This window comes from Oncorhynchus kisutch, linkage group LG22, assembly GCF_002021735.2.
Source record: "Oncorhynchus kisutch isolate 150728-3 linkage group LG22, Okis_V2, whole genome shotgun sequence".
NCBI classification, from domain to species: domain Eukaryota; kingdom Metazoa; phylum Chordata; class Actinopteri; order Salmoniformes; family Salmonidae; genus Oncorhynchus; species Oncorhynchus kisutch.
This window is the reverse complement of record NC_034195.2, coordinates 31,266,648-31,282,017: the sequence shown is the minus strand read 5'-3', so window position 1 is coordinate 31,282,017 and position 15,370 is coordinate 31,266,648. Positions and strand designations below refer to the sequence as shown.

The following is a 15,370-nucleotide window of genomic DNA, read 5'->3' as shown; positions in this document are numbered from 1 at the left end:
GGTAATGGCTCACATCAACACCATTATCCCAGAAACCCTAGACCCACTCCAATTTGCATACCGCCCAAACAGATCCACAGATGATGCAATTTCTATTGCACTCCACACTGCCCTTTCCCACCTGGACAAAACGAACACCTATGTGAGAATGCTATTCATTGACTACATCTCAGCGTTCAACACCATAGTACCCTCAAAGCTCATCACTAAACTAAGGATCCTGGGACTGAACACCTCCCTCTGCAGTTGGACATTCTGACGGGCCGTCCCCAGGCGGTGAGGGTAGGTAGCAACACATCTGCCACGCTGATCCTCAACACTGAAGCTCCCCAGGGGTGCGTGCTCAGCCCCCTCCTGTACTCCCTGTTCACCCACGACTGCATGCCCAGGTACTACTCCAACACCATCATTAAGTTTGCAGACGACACAACAGTGATAGGCCTGATCACCGACTACGATGAGACAGCCTATAGGGAGGAGGTCAGAGACCTGCCAGAATAACAACCTATCCCTCAAGAGGTCAGGTGCAGGAGAGCAGAGTATGATTAAATAAAGCACACTTTATTATAGTTCCAAACCGGGAGCACAACAAAACAAACACGCTCAAAAAACGGAACAATAAAGTAAAGCGCTAAAGGAACATCACTTGACATGAAAACAATTACACACAAAACATGATGGAAAACAGAGGGTTAAATACAAGTAGATTGATTGGGGAATTGAAAACCAGGTGTGTATGAAAACAAGACAAGACAAATGGATATATGAAAAATGGAGCGGCGATGGCTAGAAAGCCAGTGACGTCGATCGCTGATGCCGCCTGAACAAGGAGAGGAGCAGGCTTCGGCGGGAGTCGTGACAACTACAGGAAAATGAGGACTGAGCATGCCCCCATTCCTATCGACGGGGCTGTAGTGTAGGTTGAGAGCCTCAAGTTCCTTGGTGTCCACATCAACAACAAACTAGAATGGTTCAAACACACCAAGACAGTTGTGAAGAGGGCACGACAAAGCCTATTCCCCCTCAGGAAACTAAAACGTGTTGGCATTCGTCCTGAGATGCTCAAAAGGTTCTACAGCTGCAACATCGTGAGCATCATGACTGGTTGCATCACTGCCTTCCTCAGCCTCTGACCGCAAGGCACAACAGAGGGTAGTTCGTACGGCCCAGTACATCACTGGGGCTAAGCTGCCTGCTATCCAGGACCTCTACACCAGGCAGTGTCAGAGGAAGGCCCTAAAAATTGTCAAAGATCCCAGCCACCCCAGTCATAGACTGTTCTCTCTACTACCGCATGGCAAGCGCTACCAGAGTGCCAAGTCTAGGAAAAAAAGGCTTCTCGACAGTTTTTACCCCCAAGCCATAATCAAATAGCTACCCGGACTATTTGCATTGTGTGCCCCCCCAACCCCTCTATTATGCTACTGCTACTCTCTGTTCATCATATATGCATAGTCACTTTAACTATACATTCATGTACATACTCCCTCAATCAGCCTGTCTAACTGGTGTCAGTATATAGCCTCGCTACTTTTATAGCCTCCCTACTGTATATAGCCTGTCTTTTTACTGTTGTTTTATTTCTTTACTTACCTATTGTTCACCTAATACCTTTTTTGCACTATTGGTTAGAGCCTGTAAGTAAGCATTTCACTATATACGGCGCACGTGACAAATAAACTTTGATTTGATCTGTGATTGAAATTCACTGTATACACTGTGCCTGTCACGAATTTCCTATAATTTCACAGTAATCTGTGATACTGGGTTGATAGTCTACCCACTGGGCACACACTGGTTGAATCAACATTGTTTCCACATAGAAATTATGTTGAACCAACGTGAAATAGAAGTTGTCTGTGCCCAGTTGGTAGGCCTACTGGCTACGGCTGGTCAATGAGGAGAGTTTGCGCTGCCGGACACACAACAAGGTGCACAGTGTGTCCTTATGCCCGAGCTTGCTGAGCACTGCTGTCCTATAATAACCCACTGGGCAAAAACGGGTTCAATCAACGTTGTTTGCACGTAATTTCAACAACCCCAAAATATGTGATCACCTTGAACCAACGTGGAAAATTGAATGGATTTGAAAAAAGTTAGCAATTTAAGGGAATTTCGTCTAATTTCAACCATGACATGGTGATTTTTAAAATTGGTTTTTATGTTGAATTCACGTTAGTTGACAACTCAACCAAATGTAAATCAAAACTAGATATTGATATGAAGTCTGTGTCCAGTGGGTAGCTAGATAGATAATACCAAGCCAGTGTGACAGCTAAAGCACATTTGTTGCTTTTGAAGTCTGATAAAATCTACATGATTCTGAACACTCTCAAGTCCTGACTTCGGCAGACAAGTTTCAAATTCTAGCCTCAAGCATAAACTAGTATAACTACCTAGCTGTGCAGGGCTCATTAGGACGTCTGACTAAACCGAATCCGTTCGTCCCCACTCAACTCGTATACACCAGGCGTGTCCGTATAGCCTCCCCGGAGATAGAGCCTGCCTGCATCCAGATGTTTCGTGTTTCTGTGACGCGCGTCGCTCGTTGACATCGGGGAAGAGGAGCTGAAGTCCGGGCGGACGCAGTTCAGATAGACCGTGTTGGAAATAAGGACATAACTTGTTGGCGCTTCTTTGTTTGTCAAATTAACGTTTCAAATGAATCGATTTGAATGTCCAATTATCGCATTTAACTAGGCTATTTAAATTCCTTGTCACTACTGTGGAGTAACTTTTCATGCGGATTTGAGGCGCGCAAAGTGTGAACCGAAGGGGAACTTTCTTTCTGCGGAGGTCTTCACACACTCACAACCAGCCGTGTGGGAATGGAGGTCCGCTGGCTGAAGACCATGCTGTGTGTGTGGTTGAGTGTGTGTTCGTCACTTCGAGCCCACCCTATAGATAACAACCATGAGAACGGTATGTGTTTACGATATTGACTCCTGCAAAACTGTTTCTCAGAACAATGGTTAGGTTGCACGGTGTATGTGTGTGCGTATGTGTGTAACATGATTTGATGATTCGATTAAAAGTATGTCTGCCAGGATCTGTTAGTCATTGTATCTCATCAATCAGTGACTGTGTTGAAATGTTAGACTACTTTTTGCATTAATTTAGGGTCAGTTACATCATTGGAACATTGACACTGTGTGTAGACCGCACAGTCTCTCTCTCTCTCTCTCTCTCTCTCTCTCTCTCTCTACCTCTCTCTCTCTCTTTCTTTCTCTCTCTCTCTCTCTCTCTCTCTCTCTCTCTCTCTCTCTCTCTCTCTCTCTCTCTCTCTCTCTATCCAGATCTGGCACCACAGGTTTAAAAGTGATCTCATGACTTAGTGAGGTTAAACAATGGGTCCTATCCGTAGGCTATGAAAAACAAGTATTATTTTAGATAGCGTCCCTTTTCATCTGTGCTATGACTATAGGACAGGGATTTTCTTGTTGGGTTATGTGAATTGGAAACACTCCTGGCCTCAGGTGGATGAAACCCTTTCAAACTACCAGAAACCTTGTTATTATTCATTCTGAATCTGATATCAAAAGAGCCAGAGACAACCGCTTCAATAGGCAACATACAGTACTCTGTAGTTTAGTGAACTACTTAGCAGGGCTGAATGTTATGCAAAGAATGGTTATAATGTCACATTAACTCTATACATACACACAATGTTAAGCAGTAGGTTTGAAAAATATAAAAGACAGACCGGTTTCAATGCAGAAACGTCATTGAATTTTATGTCAGAATACGTATTATTTGTTCATCTGATCACTGTGCTTTTCTGCAATTATTCATTATGTAAGCTTCATGTGCGAAAGGGTTACATGTAACACTTTACACAGTGGACTCTGTAACAACGCAGGGTTACATGTAACACTTTACACAGTGGACTCTGTAACAAGGCAGGGTTACATGTAACACTTTACACAGTGGACTCTGTAACAAGGCAGGGTTACATGTAACACTACACACAGTGGACTCTGTAACAAGGCAGGGTTACATGTAACACTTTACACAGTGGACTCTGTAACAAGGCAGGGTTACATGTAACACTTTACACAGTGGACTCTGTAACAAGTCAGGGTTACATGTAACACTACACACAGTGGACTCTGTAACAAGGCAGGGTTACATGTAACACTTTACACAGTGGACTCTGTAACAAGTCAGGGTTACATGTAACACTACACACAGTGGACTCTGTAACAAGGCAGGGTTACATGTAACACTTTACACAGTGGACTCTGTAACAAGGCAGGGTTATATGTAACACTTTACACAGTGGACTCTGTAACAAGGCAGGGTTACATGTAATACTTTACACAGTGGACTCTGTAACAAGGCAGGGTTACATGTAACACTTTACACAGTGGACTCTGTAACAAGGCAGGGTTACATGTAACACTTTACACAGTGGACTCTGTAACAAGGCAGGGTTACATGTAACACTTTACACAGTGGACTCTGTAACAAGGCAGGGTTACATGTAACACTTTACACAGTGGACTCTGTAACAAGGCAGGGTTACATGTAACACTTTACACAGTGGACTCTGTAACAAGGCATGGTTACATGTAACACTACACACAGTATGTGCAAGTCATAAAACCACTAACCTTGTGTTGTTGTCCTGGTCTCCATTTGGCCGCAGATTATCCATTATATTGACCAGATACTCTAGTGGCCACTCTAACAATGAAAATACATTTCTTAATAAATGGAAGGCAGTCAGGAGGAGGCTAGATCAGGTGGGACCATTTTAGCCAATGTGTCCTATTTATATCAGTATACTCGTAACAATCTAAACATTACAAAACTTACAATCGATCAAATAAGGCACTCATAGCAATAAGGCACTCATAGCAATAAGGCACACATAGCAATAAGGCACACATAGCAATAAGGCACTCATAGCAATAAGGCACACATAGCAATAAGGCACACATAGCAATAAGGCACTCATAGCAATAAGGCACTCATAGCAATAAGGCACACATAGCAATAAGGCACACATAGCAATAAGGCACACATAGCAATAAGGCACTCATAGCAATAAGGCACTCATAGCAATAAGGCACTCATAGCAATAAGGCACTCATAGCAATAAGGCACACATAGCAATAAGGCACTCATAGCAATAAGGCACTCATAGCAATAAGGCACACATAGCAATAAGACACACATAGCAATAAGGCACACATAGCAATAAGGCACTCATAGCAATAAGGCACACATAGCAATAAGGCACTCATAGCAATAAGGCCTCATAGCAATAAGGCACACATAGCAATAAGGCACTCATAGCAATAAGGCACACATAGCAATAAGGCACACATAGCAATAAGGCACTCATAGCAATAAGGCACTCATAGCAATAAGGCACTCATAGCAATAAGGCACACATAGCAATAAGGCACTCATAGCACATAGCAATAGGCACACATAGCAATAAGGCACTCATAGCAATAAGGCACTCATAGCAATAAGGCACTCATAGCAATAAGGCACTCATAGCAATAAGGCACTCATAGCAATAAGGCACTCATAGCAATAAGGCACACATAGCAATAAGGCACTCATAGCAATAAGGCACTCATAGCAATAAGGCACTCATAGCAATAAGGCACTCATAGCAATAAGGCACTCATAGCAATAAGGCACTCATAGCAATAAGGCACTCATAGCAATAAGGCACTCATAGCAATAAGGCACTCATAGCAATAAGGCACTCATAGCAATAAGGCACTCATAGCAATAAGGCACTCATAGCAATAAGGCACTCATAGCAATAAGGCACTCATAGCAATAAGGCACACATAGCAATAAGGCACTCATAGCAATAAGGCACTCATAGCAATAAGGCACTCATAGCAATAAGGCACTCATAGCAATAAGGCACTCATAGCAATAAGGCACTCATAGCAATAAGGCAATCATAGCAATAAGGCACACATAGCAATAAGGCACTCATAGCAATAAGGCACTCATAGCAATAAGGCACTCATAGCAATAAGGCACTCATAGCAATAAGGCACACATAGCAATAAGGCACACATAGCAATAAGGCACTCATAGCAATAAGGCACACATAGCAATAAGGCACTCATAGCAATAAGGCACTCATAGCAATAAGGCACCATAGCATAAGGCACTCATAGCAATAAGGCACTCATAGCAATAAGGCACTCATAGCAATAAGGCACTCATAGCAATAAGGCACACATAGCAATAAGGCACTCATAGCAATAAGGCACTCATAGCAATAAGGCACTCATAGCAATAAGGCACTCATAGCAATAAGGCACTCATAGCAATAAGGCACTCATAGCAATAAGGCACACATAGCAATAAGGCACACATAGCAATAAGGCACTCATAGCAATAAGGCACACATAGCAATAAGGCACTCATAGCAATAAGGCACTCATAGCAATAAGGCACACATAGCAATAAGGCACTCATAGCAATAAGGCACTCATAGCAATAAGGCACTCATAGCAATAAGGCACTCATAGCAATAAGGCACTCATAGCAATAAGGCACTCATAGCAATAAGGCACTCATAGCAATAAGGCACTCATAGCAATAAGGCACACATAGCAATAAGGCACATCATAGCAATAAGGCACTCATAGCAATAAGGCACACATAGCAATAAGGCACTCATAGCAATAAGGCACTCATAGCAATAAGGCACTCATAGCAATAAGGCACTCATAGCAATAAGGCACTCATAGCAATAAGGCACTCATAGCAATAAGGCACTCATAGCAATAAGGCACTCATAGCAATAAGGCACTCATAGCAATAAGGCACTCATAGCAATAAGGCACTCATAGCAATAAGGCACTCATAGCAATAAGGCACTCATAGCAATAAGGCACTCATAGCAATAAGGCACTCATAGCAATAAGGCACTCATAGCAATAAGGCACTCATAGCAATAAGGCACTCATAGCAATAAGGCACTCATAGCAATAAGGCACTCATAGCAATAAGGCACTCATAGCAATAAGGCACACATAGCAATAAGGCACTCATAGCAATAAGGCACTCATAGCAATAAGGCACTCATAGCAATAAGGCACACATAGCAATAAGGCACTCATAGCAATAAGGCACACATAGCAATAAGGCACTCATAGCAATAAGGCACCATAGCAATAAGGCACACATAGCAATAAGGCACTCATAGCAATAAGGCACTCATAGCAATAAGGCACACATAGCAATAAGGCACTCATAGCAATAAGGCACTCATAGCAATAAGGCACACATAGCAATAAGGCACTCATAGCAATAAGGCACTCATAGCAATAAGGCACACATAGCAATAAGGCACTCATAGCAATAAGGCACTCATAGCAATAAGGCAACCATAGCAATAAGGCACACATAGCAATAAGGCACTCATAGCAATAAGGCACTCATAGCAATAAGGCACTCATAGCAATAAGGCACACATAGCAATAAGGCACTCATAGCAATAAGGCACTCATAGCAATAAGGCACTCATAGCAATAAGGCACACATAGCAATAAGGCACTCATAGGAATAAGGCACTCATAGCAATAAGGCACTCATAGCAATAAGGCACTCATAGCAATAAGGCACACATAGCAATAAGGCACTCATAGCAATAAGGCACTCATAGCAATAAGGCACACATAGCAATAAGGCACTCATAGCAATAAGGCACACATAGCAATAAGGCACACATAGCAATAAGGCACACATAGCAATAAGGCACTCGTAGCAATAAGGCACTCGTAGCAATAAGGCACACATAGCAATAAGGCACTCATAGGAATAAGGCACTCATAGCAATAAGGCACTCATAGCAATAAGGCACTCATAGCAATAAGGCACACATAGCAATAAGGCACTCATAGCAATAAGGCACTCATAGCAATAAGGCACACATAGCAATAAGGCACTCATAGCAATAAGGCACTCATAGCAATAAGGCACACATAGCAATAAGGCACTCATAGCAATAAGGCACTCATAGCAATAAGGCACTCATAGCAATAAGGCACTCATAGCAATAAGGCACTCGTAGCAATAAGGCACTCGTAGCAATAAGGCACTCATAGCAATAAGGCACTCATAGCAATAAGGCACTCATAGCAATAAGGCACTCGTAGCAATAAGGCACTCATAGCAATAAGGCACTCATAGCAATAAGGCACACATTTACAAATGCTGTTTTGAATTAAAATACCATTTGAACTAAACACTGAGGAAGGCTGTATAGGCGAAACGTCTGAAAATGCTATCCCTGATGCGGGGAAAATAGTTAAAAACATTGAATAATGAAGTAAGCTTTATGCAACATCTTTTTGATTGCGAACCCATTAAGTGGTTAGAGCATTGGGCCAGTAACCCAAAAGGTTGCTGGATCGAATCCCTGAGCTGACAAGGTAAGTATCTGTCGTTCTGCACCTGAGCTAGGCAGTTAACCCACTGTTCCCCGGGCGCCGAATATGTGGATGTCGATTGTGGCAGCCCCCCGCACCTCTCTGCTTCAGAGGTGTTGGGTTAAATTCGGAAGACACATTTCAGTTGAAGGCATTCAGTTGTACAACTGACTAGGTATCCCCAGTTCATTACGCCACTTCCTTTGTCTGAATTTGCAGTATTTACACACCACTTAAGCTTCTGGGAGAGCGCAATGGTTCGCTTGATTACACATAGCAAATAAGCCATTCCATATTTTGTTAACCAAATTCGACACTCATTGACCATCACAAAAAAACTCCTCGCTTGGTGAAAAAAAAAAAAATGCCAACAGCTGGTGTAGACAGATTTTGGGCCCAGTTATCTCTCTCGCTTCACCTCTGCCTCTCTGATTTGGCCCACCAGAAGTTGATTCCCTGGCGCTCACTGTAGGAACTGATTGCCTGTCAAATCCATATATTTAATCAGTCTGTTGTCCCCACTTCCTTCAAAATGTCCTACATTGTTCCTGTACACAAGAAAGCTAAGGTAACTGAACTAAATGACTATCTCACATCTGTCATCATGATGTGCGTTGAGAGGATATTTAAGGACCATATCACCTCCACCTTAGCCAACAACCTAGACCCACTACAATTCGCATACCACCCCAACAGATCCAAGGATGAAGCAATCGTCATTGCACTGCACACTGCCCTATCCCACCTGGACAAGACAAATACCTATGTAGTGTTCATCACTAAGCTTGGCCCTAGGTCATAACCCCTCCCTGTGCAACTAGGCCCTGAACATCCTGATGGGCTGACCCCAAGTGGTGAAGGTGGTCAACAACACCTGCACCACGCTCATGCTCAACACGGGTGCCCCACAGGGGTGCGTACTCAGCCCACTCCTGTGCTCCCTGTTCATCCATAACTGCGTGGCCACGCACGTCTCCAACTCAATCATCAAGTTTGCAGATGACCCAGCAGTAGTAGGCCTGATTATCAACAATGATGAGACAGCCTACAGGGAGGAGGTGAGAGCCATGGTGGAGTGGTGCCAGGAAAATAAACTCTACCTCAATGTTAACAAAATAAAGGAGCTGATCGTGGACTACAGGACACAGCAGAGAGAGAGAGAGCACCCCCGCATCCACAACGACGTGCCACAGTGGAAACGGTCAAAAGCTTTATGTTCCTCTGCGTGCACATAACTGATGACCTAATGGTCCCTTCACATAGACAACTACAGGGCACTCCAGAGGGTGGTGTGGTCAGCCCACAACATCATTAGGGGCACACTGCTTGCCCTCTATGACATCTACAACACCTGGTGACACAGGAAGGCCAAGAAGATCAAAGACTGACACCATTATGGCTGTCTCTCTATATATGGGAAAGTTATGGTGGTGCTAGAAAATAAATGATCTCTTTCTGCATTAGCCATCAATCTGTTATGGTTGGACAAATGCGTTTATATTGTCTGTGTAGACTGCTCTGTGGCGGAAGTTTTAAGTTTTTTACTTTTAAGACAGTGAAATTTGCACCACAAACATTTGTTTAAAAAAATGTTTTAAAAGAAAAGTAGTGGAAATAAAATAATATACCAACAAACATTACTGGACTAACAAACTGGCTGACTAACCTTTTCAGGAACTTCAGTATCCCTTGGCATTGGGTAGCAGCAGCAGATCATTTCATCTTCTTTATCCTGTGCCAAACACATTTATTCAGTGAGTCTAAATTATTAACATTAGCAGCTGTCCGCATGATTGTATCAATCTAGCTGCTAATGTTAGCTAGCTAGCTATCTAGCTAGGCTACTCTAAAGCTAACGTTAGAAGTTGTGTTAGCTAGCTATAGACTGGACCATTCTAGCTAGTTTTAGAGGATGATTAAACTGCTTTTATTAACTGCAATTTTCCATGAAAATGTGTGTTTGCTCTCTCATAAGGCAGGCAACCAGGCATGCAGGATAGGAGGGTTTCTTCCACTAGATAACACACAGCTGATTCCACAGACCGGAGAGGAGTGTGATCGAAGAAAGAAACCAAGTGCAGAGTTAAACAACGAGGTGCTGGTGCAACCTGGTGCAAAGGCGTAGTTGATGAGGCTCTGTATAGGGTGTAGCTAGGAGACCATTGTGAATCCACCTGTCGCAACGAGCGTGGGGGTTAACTGCTTTCTTTTCCGTTGTAAAAATGTTTTTCTATGATGTGAACTAATTAATGTCTGATAAACGCATTCGGGGATGCTGCTTTGAAATTGGTGTGGAGGCGCCCCACCATATAGAAAAGGACAAGGGCAAAATCTGTCTCGCCACATGTTTTCTGGTGGCTCTGTCTCTTTCAGACCCAGAAATCTGTTTATCATGTCGTATCAGACATGGTCTGAAGCATGAGTGTGTATTAGCCAACCTGACAGTGTGTGTGTGTGTGTGTGTGTGTATATATGTTTGTGTTTGTGTATACAGTGCCTTGCGAAAGTATTCGGCCCCCTTGAACTTTACGACCTTTTGCCACATTTCAGGCTTCAAACATAAAGATATAAAACTGTATTTTTTGTGAAGAATCAACAACAAGTGGGACACAATCATGAAGTGGAACGACATTTATTGGATATTTCAAACTTTTTAACACATCAAAAACTGAAAAATTGGGCGTGCAAAATTATTCAGCCCCTTTACTTTCAGTGCAGCAAACTCTCTCCAGAAGTTCAGTGAGGATCTCTGAATGATCCAATGTTGACCTAAATGACTAATGATGATAAATACAATCCACCTGTGTGTAATCAAGTCTCCGTATAAATGCACCTGCACTGTGATAGTCTCAGAGGTCCGTTAAAAGTGCAGAGAGCATCATGAAGAACAAGGAACACACCAGGCAGGTCCGAGATACTGTTGTGAAGGAGTTTAAAGCCGGATTTGGATACAAAAAGATTTCCCAAGCTTTAAACATCCCAAGGAGCACTGTGCCAGCGATAATATTGAAATGGAAGGAGTATCAGACCACTGCAAATCTACCAAGACCTGGCCGTCCCTCTAAACTTTCAGCTCATACAAGGAGAAGACTGATCAGAGATGCAGCCAAGAGGCCCATGATCACTCTGGATGAACTGCAGAGATCTACAGCTGAGGTGGGAGACTCTGTCCATAGGACAACAATCAGTCGTATATTGCACAAATCTGGCCTTTATGGAAGAGTGGCAAGAAGAAAGCCATTTCTTAAAGATATCCATAAAAAGTGTTGTTTAAAGTTTGCCACAAGCCACCTGGGAGACACACCAAACATGTGGAAGAAGGTGCTCTGGTCAGATGAAACCAAAATTGAACTTTTTGTCAACAATGCAAAACGTTATGTTTGGCGTAAAAACAAACCCGGCTTATCACCCTGAACACACCATCCCCACTGTCAAACATGGTGGTGGCAGCATCATGGTTTGGGCCTGCTTTTCTTGAGCAGGGACAGGGAAGATGGTTAAAATTGATGGGAAGATGGATGGAGCCAAATACAGGACCATTCTGGAAGAAAACCTGATGGAGTCTGCAAAAGACCTGAGACTGGGACGGAGATTTGTCTTCCAACAAGACAATGATCCAAAACATAAAGCAAAATCTACAATGGAAGGATTCAAAAATAAACATATCCAGGTGTTAGAATGGCCAAGTCAAAGTCCAGACCTGAATCCAATCGAGAATCTGTGGAAAGAACTGAAAAATGCTGTTCACAAATGCTCTCCATCCAACCTCACTGAGCTCGAGCTGTTTCGCAAGGAGGAATGGGAAAAAATGTCAGTCTCTCGATGTGCAAAACTGATAGAGACATACCCCAAGCGACTTACAGTTGTAATCGCAGCAAAAGGTGGCGCTACAAAGTATTAACTTAAGGGGGCTGAATAATTTTGCACCCACTTTTTCAGTTTTTGATTTGTTAAAAAAGTTTGAAATATCCAATAAATGTTGTTCCACTTCATGATTGTGTCCCACTTGTTGTTGATTCTTCACAAAAAAATACAGTTTTATATCTTTATGTTTGAAGCCTGAAATGTGGCAAAAGGTTGCAAAGTTCAAGGGGGACGAATACTTTCGCAAGGCACTGTATTTTGATTGGCTCGCTTGTTGATCTTTCTGTCAATTCTCATTCATTGTCTTGTCTGTCCCTCAGTGATCAACCTACTGGAGGCTCTCAATATGTCCCGCCCCTTAAAGGGTGTATCCAAAGTCCAGGGGGAGTGGCCTGGAACCCAGGCCTACAAACTCCGCCCCCGCCCCCGCTCACCTCACCTGACCCTTCCCGAACAATACTCCCACTACCTTGTTTCCTCACTGCAAGGCAGTCTGGGAATTTACTTGATGGCACGTCAGGGTGCAGACTCCAGTGGCACTCTGCTCTCTTTCTCCTCCTCTTCCTCGCCCCTCCTCCAACTCTATTCCTCTACCCGCTCCAAATCTCTGCGTCTGGACCACCAGGCTGGATTGGAAGGCCAGGGACTTGCCAGTGTCCTGTTCCCAGGAGGAAGTCCCTTCTCTGGGGGAGGCTGGGTGCGGTTGGCCCTGGCCCTGGAGGCTGGCCGTGTGTCTCTGTTTGTGGACTGTAGAGAGGCAGTGGTTATACAGAGAGACAAAGAGGAGAGAGTCAAACTACAGCTGCCCCCAGACCTAGTCATCACACTGGCCAGCACACAGGGTGACATGGAGAGCAAGTTCACTGTGAGTAAACACACTCGCACACATATATTCACATGTACACACATGCAAGTATGCACTCGATAACTGTTTATCTTTCTCCCTCTCTCTCCCCCCTTCTATTGCTCCATCACTGTCTCTCTGTAGGGTTATGTGCAGACAGCTGAGATCTCTACCAGAGCGTATCAGAGGCGTCCGTGGCAATGTGACAACATTACAGGTACAGGTTTTTTAACCTGGCTATTGGTTTTATGGCTACTTTGCCATTAAGACAAGTCCATGTCATTCTCTACGAATGAGGAACTGAGTGTACTAATCTATTACTGTAATTAGCCCGCCTTCAGCTCCTCACACTCCCTGTCATATAATAATCCAGCCATTATGATTGGCTGGAACAGGGTCATGAATTTTGACCTCTTTGACCTCTAGTCCTCTCTGACCTCACTCTGACAGGACCACCCTGAGGCCAGACCACCCAATCACAGAAAGACGTGTGTGTGGGGGGAGTGGGGGGTGGGGGGGGGCTTGTATTACTATCCTCGTGGAAATCCCCAAAAGTCCCCACAAGAATAGTAAAACGAGGAAAATTCTCCCTCGTGGGACATTTACCAGGTTCCCACAAGGACAAAGGATATTTTAGGCTTAGGGGTTAGGTTTAGGGTTACAATTAGAGTTAGGGTTATAATTAGGGTTAGGAGTTAGGGTTATGGAAAATAGTGTTTTGAATGGAAATAAATGTTAGGTCTCCACAAGGATAGTAAAACATATGCTGTGTGTGTGTGGGCATGTGTGCTCGTGTGTGTCCTCTTGTACATGCTCGTGCATGTGTGTGCGCTGTGGGCTCTGGGGACTAGTGTAGATATTATCCGTGGTCCCCCGGCTACTTCCTATAGGTTGTTTATTTATGAGTTCTAAGTTTAGAGTCTAACTGTTAATTCACATTTTCAGACGGATTAACTACTGTTTTTGTATTAGATCAACTGATTACTGGCTTCCTCCTCTCCCTCCCTCTTTCACTCTCGCTCCCCTTTCCCCTCATCCCCCCTCACTCACTCTCTTTCTCTGTTCTTCTCCACTCACCCTTCCCCTCTTTCTCAGATTCTCTGCATGGCCCTCCCCATGCCCAGCTCAATAACTCTGCTCCAGTAGACAGTGTTGACCGTGGACCTGGGCTGGAACCTCAGCAGGATATAGCCAACTACCAGCCACATAACCCCTCTCTCCACCCCCATCATCCCCAGGGCGACCAGCCCCAGAGGGGTGGGGTGCTTCTGGGTCCTCCAGCACCCCATGGGGTGAAACCTGTGTCTCAGTCCCAGGGCGAGGACTGGCTGAGGGGGTTGGAGGAGAGGCTAGAGGGCCTGGAGCGCATGCTGGACATGGTCAAGGCCCAGGTAGCCACAGCAAAGTCATGTATTATATCATGTGATGTTTTTTTAAAGATTTCAATGGGCAATTGAGGTATACTCATCCTTAATCACGCAAGACTGACTATTGACTATATATTTCTGTATGTGTGTGTCTCTGTGTGTGTGTGTAGAATGTGGACTTGCAGGCACGTGTGCAGTATCTGGAGGGATGTGAGTGTGTGAGGCGTGGGTGTGTGTGGGAGGGGAGACAGGTGGAGGAGGGGCATCGCTGGGAGACGCACCGGAACACATTCTGTACCTGCACCTCTGGACAGGTCACCTGCTCTGCTCCTACTGACGGTCGGTACCGTACTGCACACACACAAACACAGGCATACCAGTGTTTCCCACTAAGATTTGTTTCAGCAGCAGTGGCAAAGTAAGTGCGGGTGGTGGGGAATATACACATTTAGCCATGGGGCAGAGATACATTTTCACAGTTTTAATGCTAGTTTCTTACAATTCTACACATTTTTCATGGGGCTAAGATGAAAAAAATGCTGTTTTAAAGCAAATTTCTTGCAATTCTACACATTTTGCCATGGTTTCACACTGGGCACAGACATCAATTCAATGTATTTCCACATTGGTTCAATGTCATTTCATTAAAATGATGTGGAATCAACGTTGATTTAACCACCGTGTGGATTTTGCCGTGTTCTTATGTTATCCGAGTCACTCAAACATAATATAACAAAATCAATGGGGGCCCCATGCCAGGACATTTTTGGTTTGTTTTTATTTTGGTGATTGTTAGGTCTCAAAGATGATCCTATTTCAAATATGTAGCTCCATTATATACTTTACAGTTCCTTCAGAAAGTATTCAGACCCATTGAC

General features: G+C 43.8%; 1 protein-coding gene across 1 annotated transcript in view; it reads left to right on the top strand.

Annotated features, from left to right (window-relative positions):
* The first annotated feature begins 2,525 nt into the window (after positions 1–2,525).
* Positions 2,526–15,370, top strand: part of kcp (kielin cysteine rich BMP regulator) — a 53,342-nt gene continuing 40,497 nt past the window's right edge. Inside the window, exons 1-5 of the mRNA XM_020455859.2 lie at positions 2,526–2,922; positions 12,602–13,146; positions 13,270–13,342; positions 14,221–14,516; positions 14,663–14,831. Of these exons, the coding sequence (XP_020311448.1) occupies positions 2,829–2,922; positions 12,602–13,146; positions 13,270–13,342; positions 14,221–14,516; positions 14,663–14,831 (1,177 nt within the window). The 5' untranslated portion in view covers positions 2,526–2,828. The remainder of the gene's footprint in view (positions 2,923–12,601; positions 13,147–13,269; positions 13,343–14,220; positions 14,517–14,662; positions 14,832–15,370) is intronic.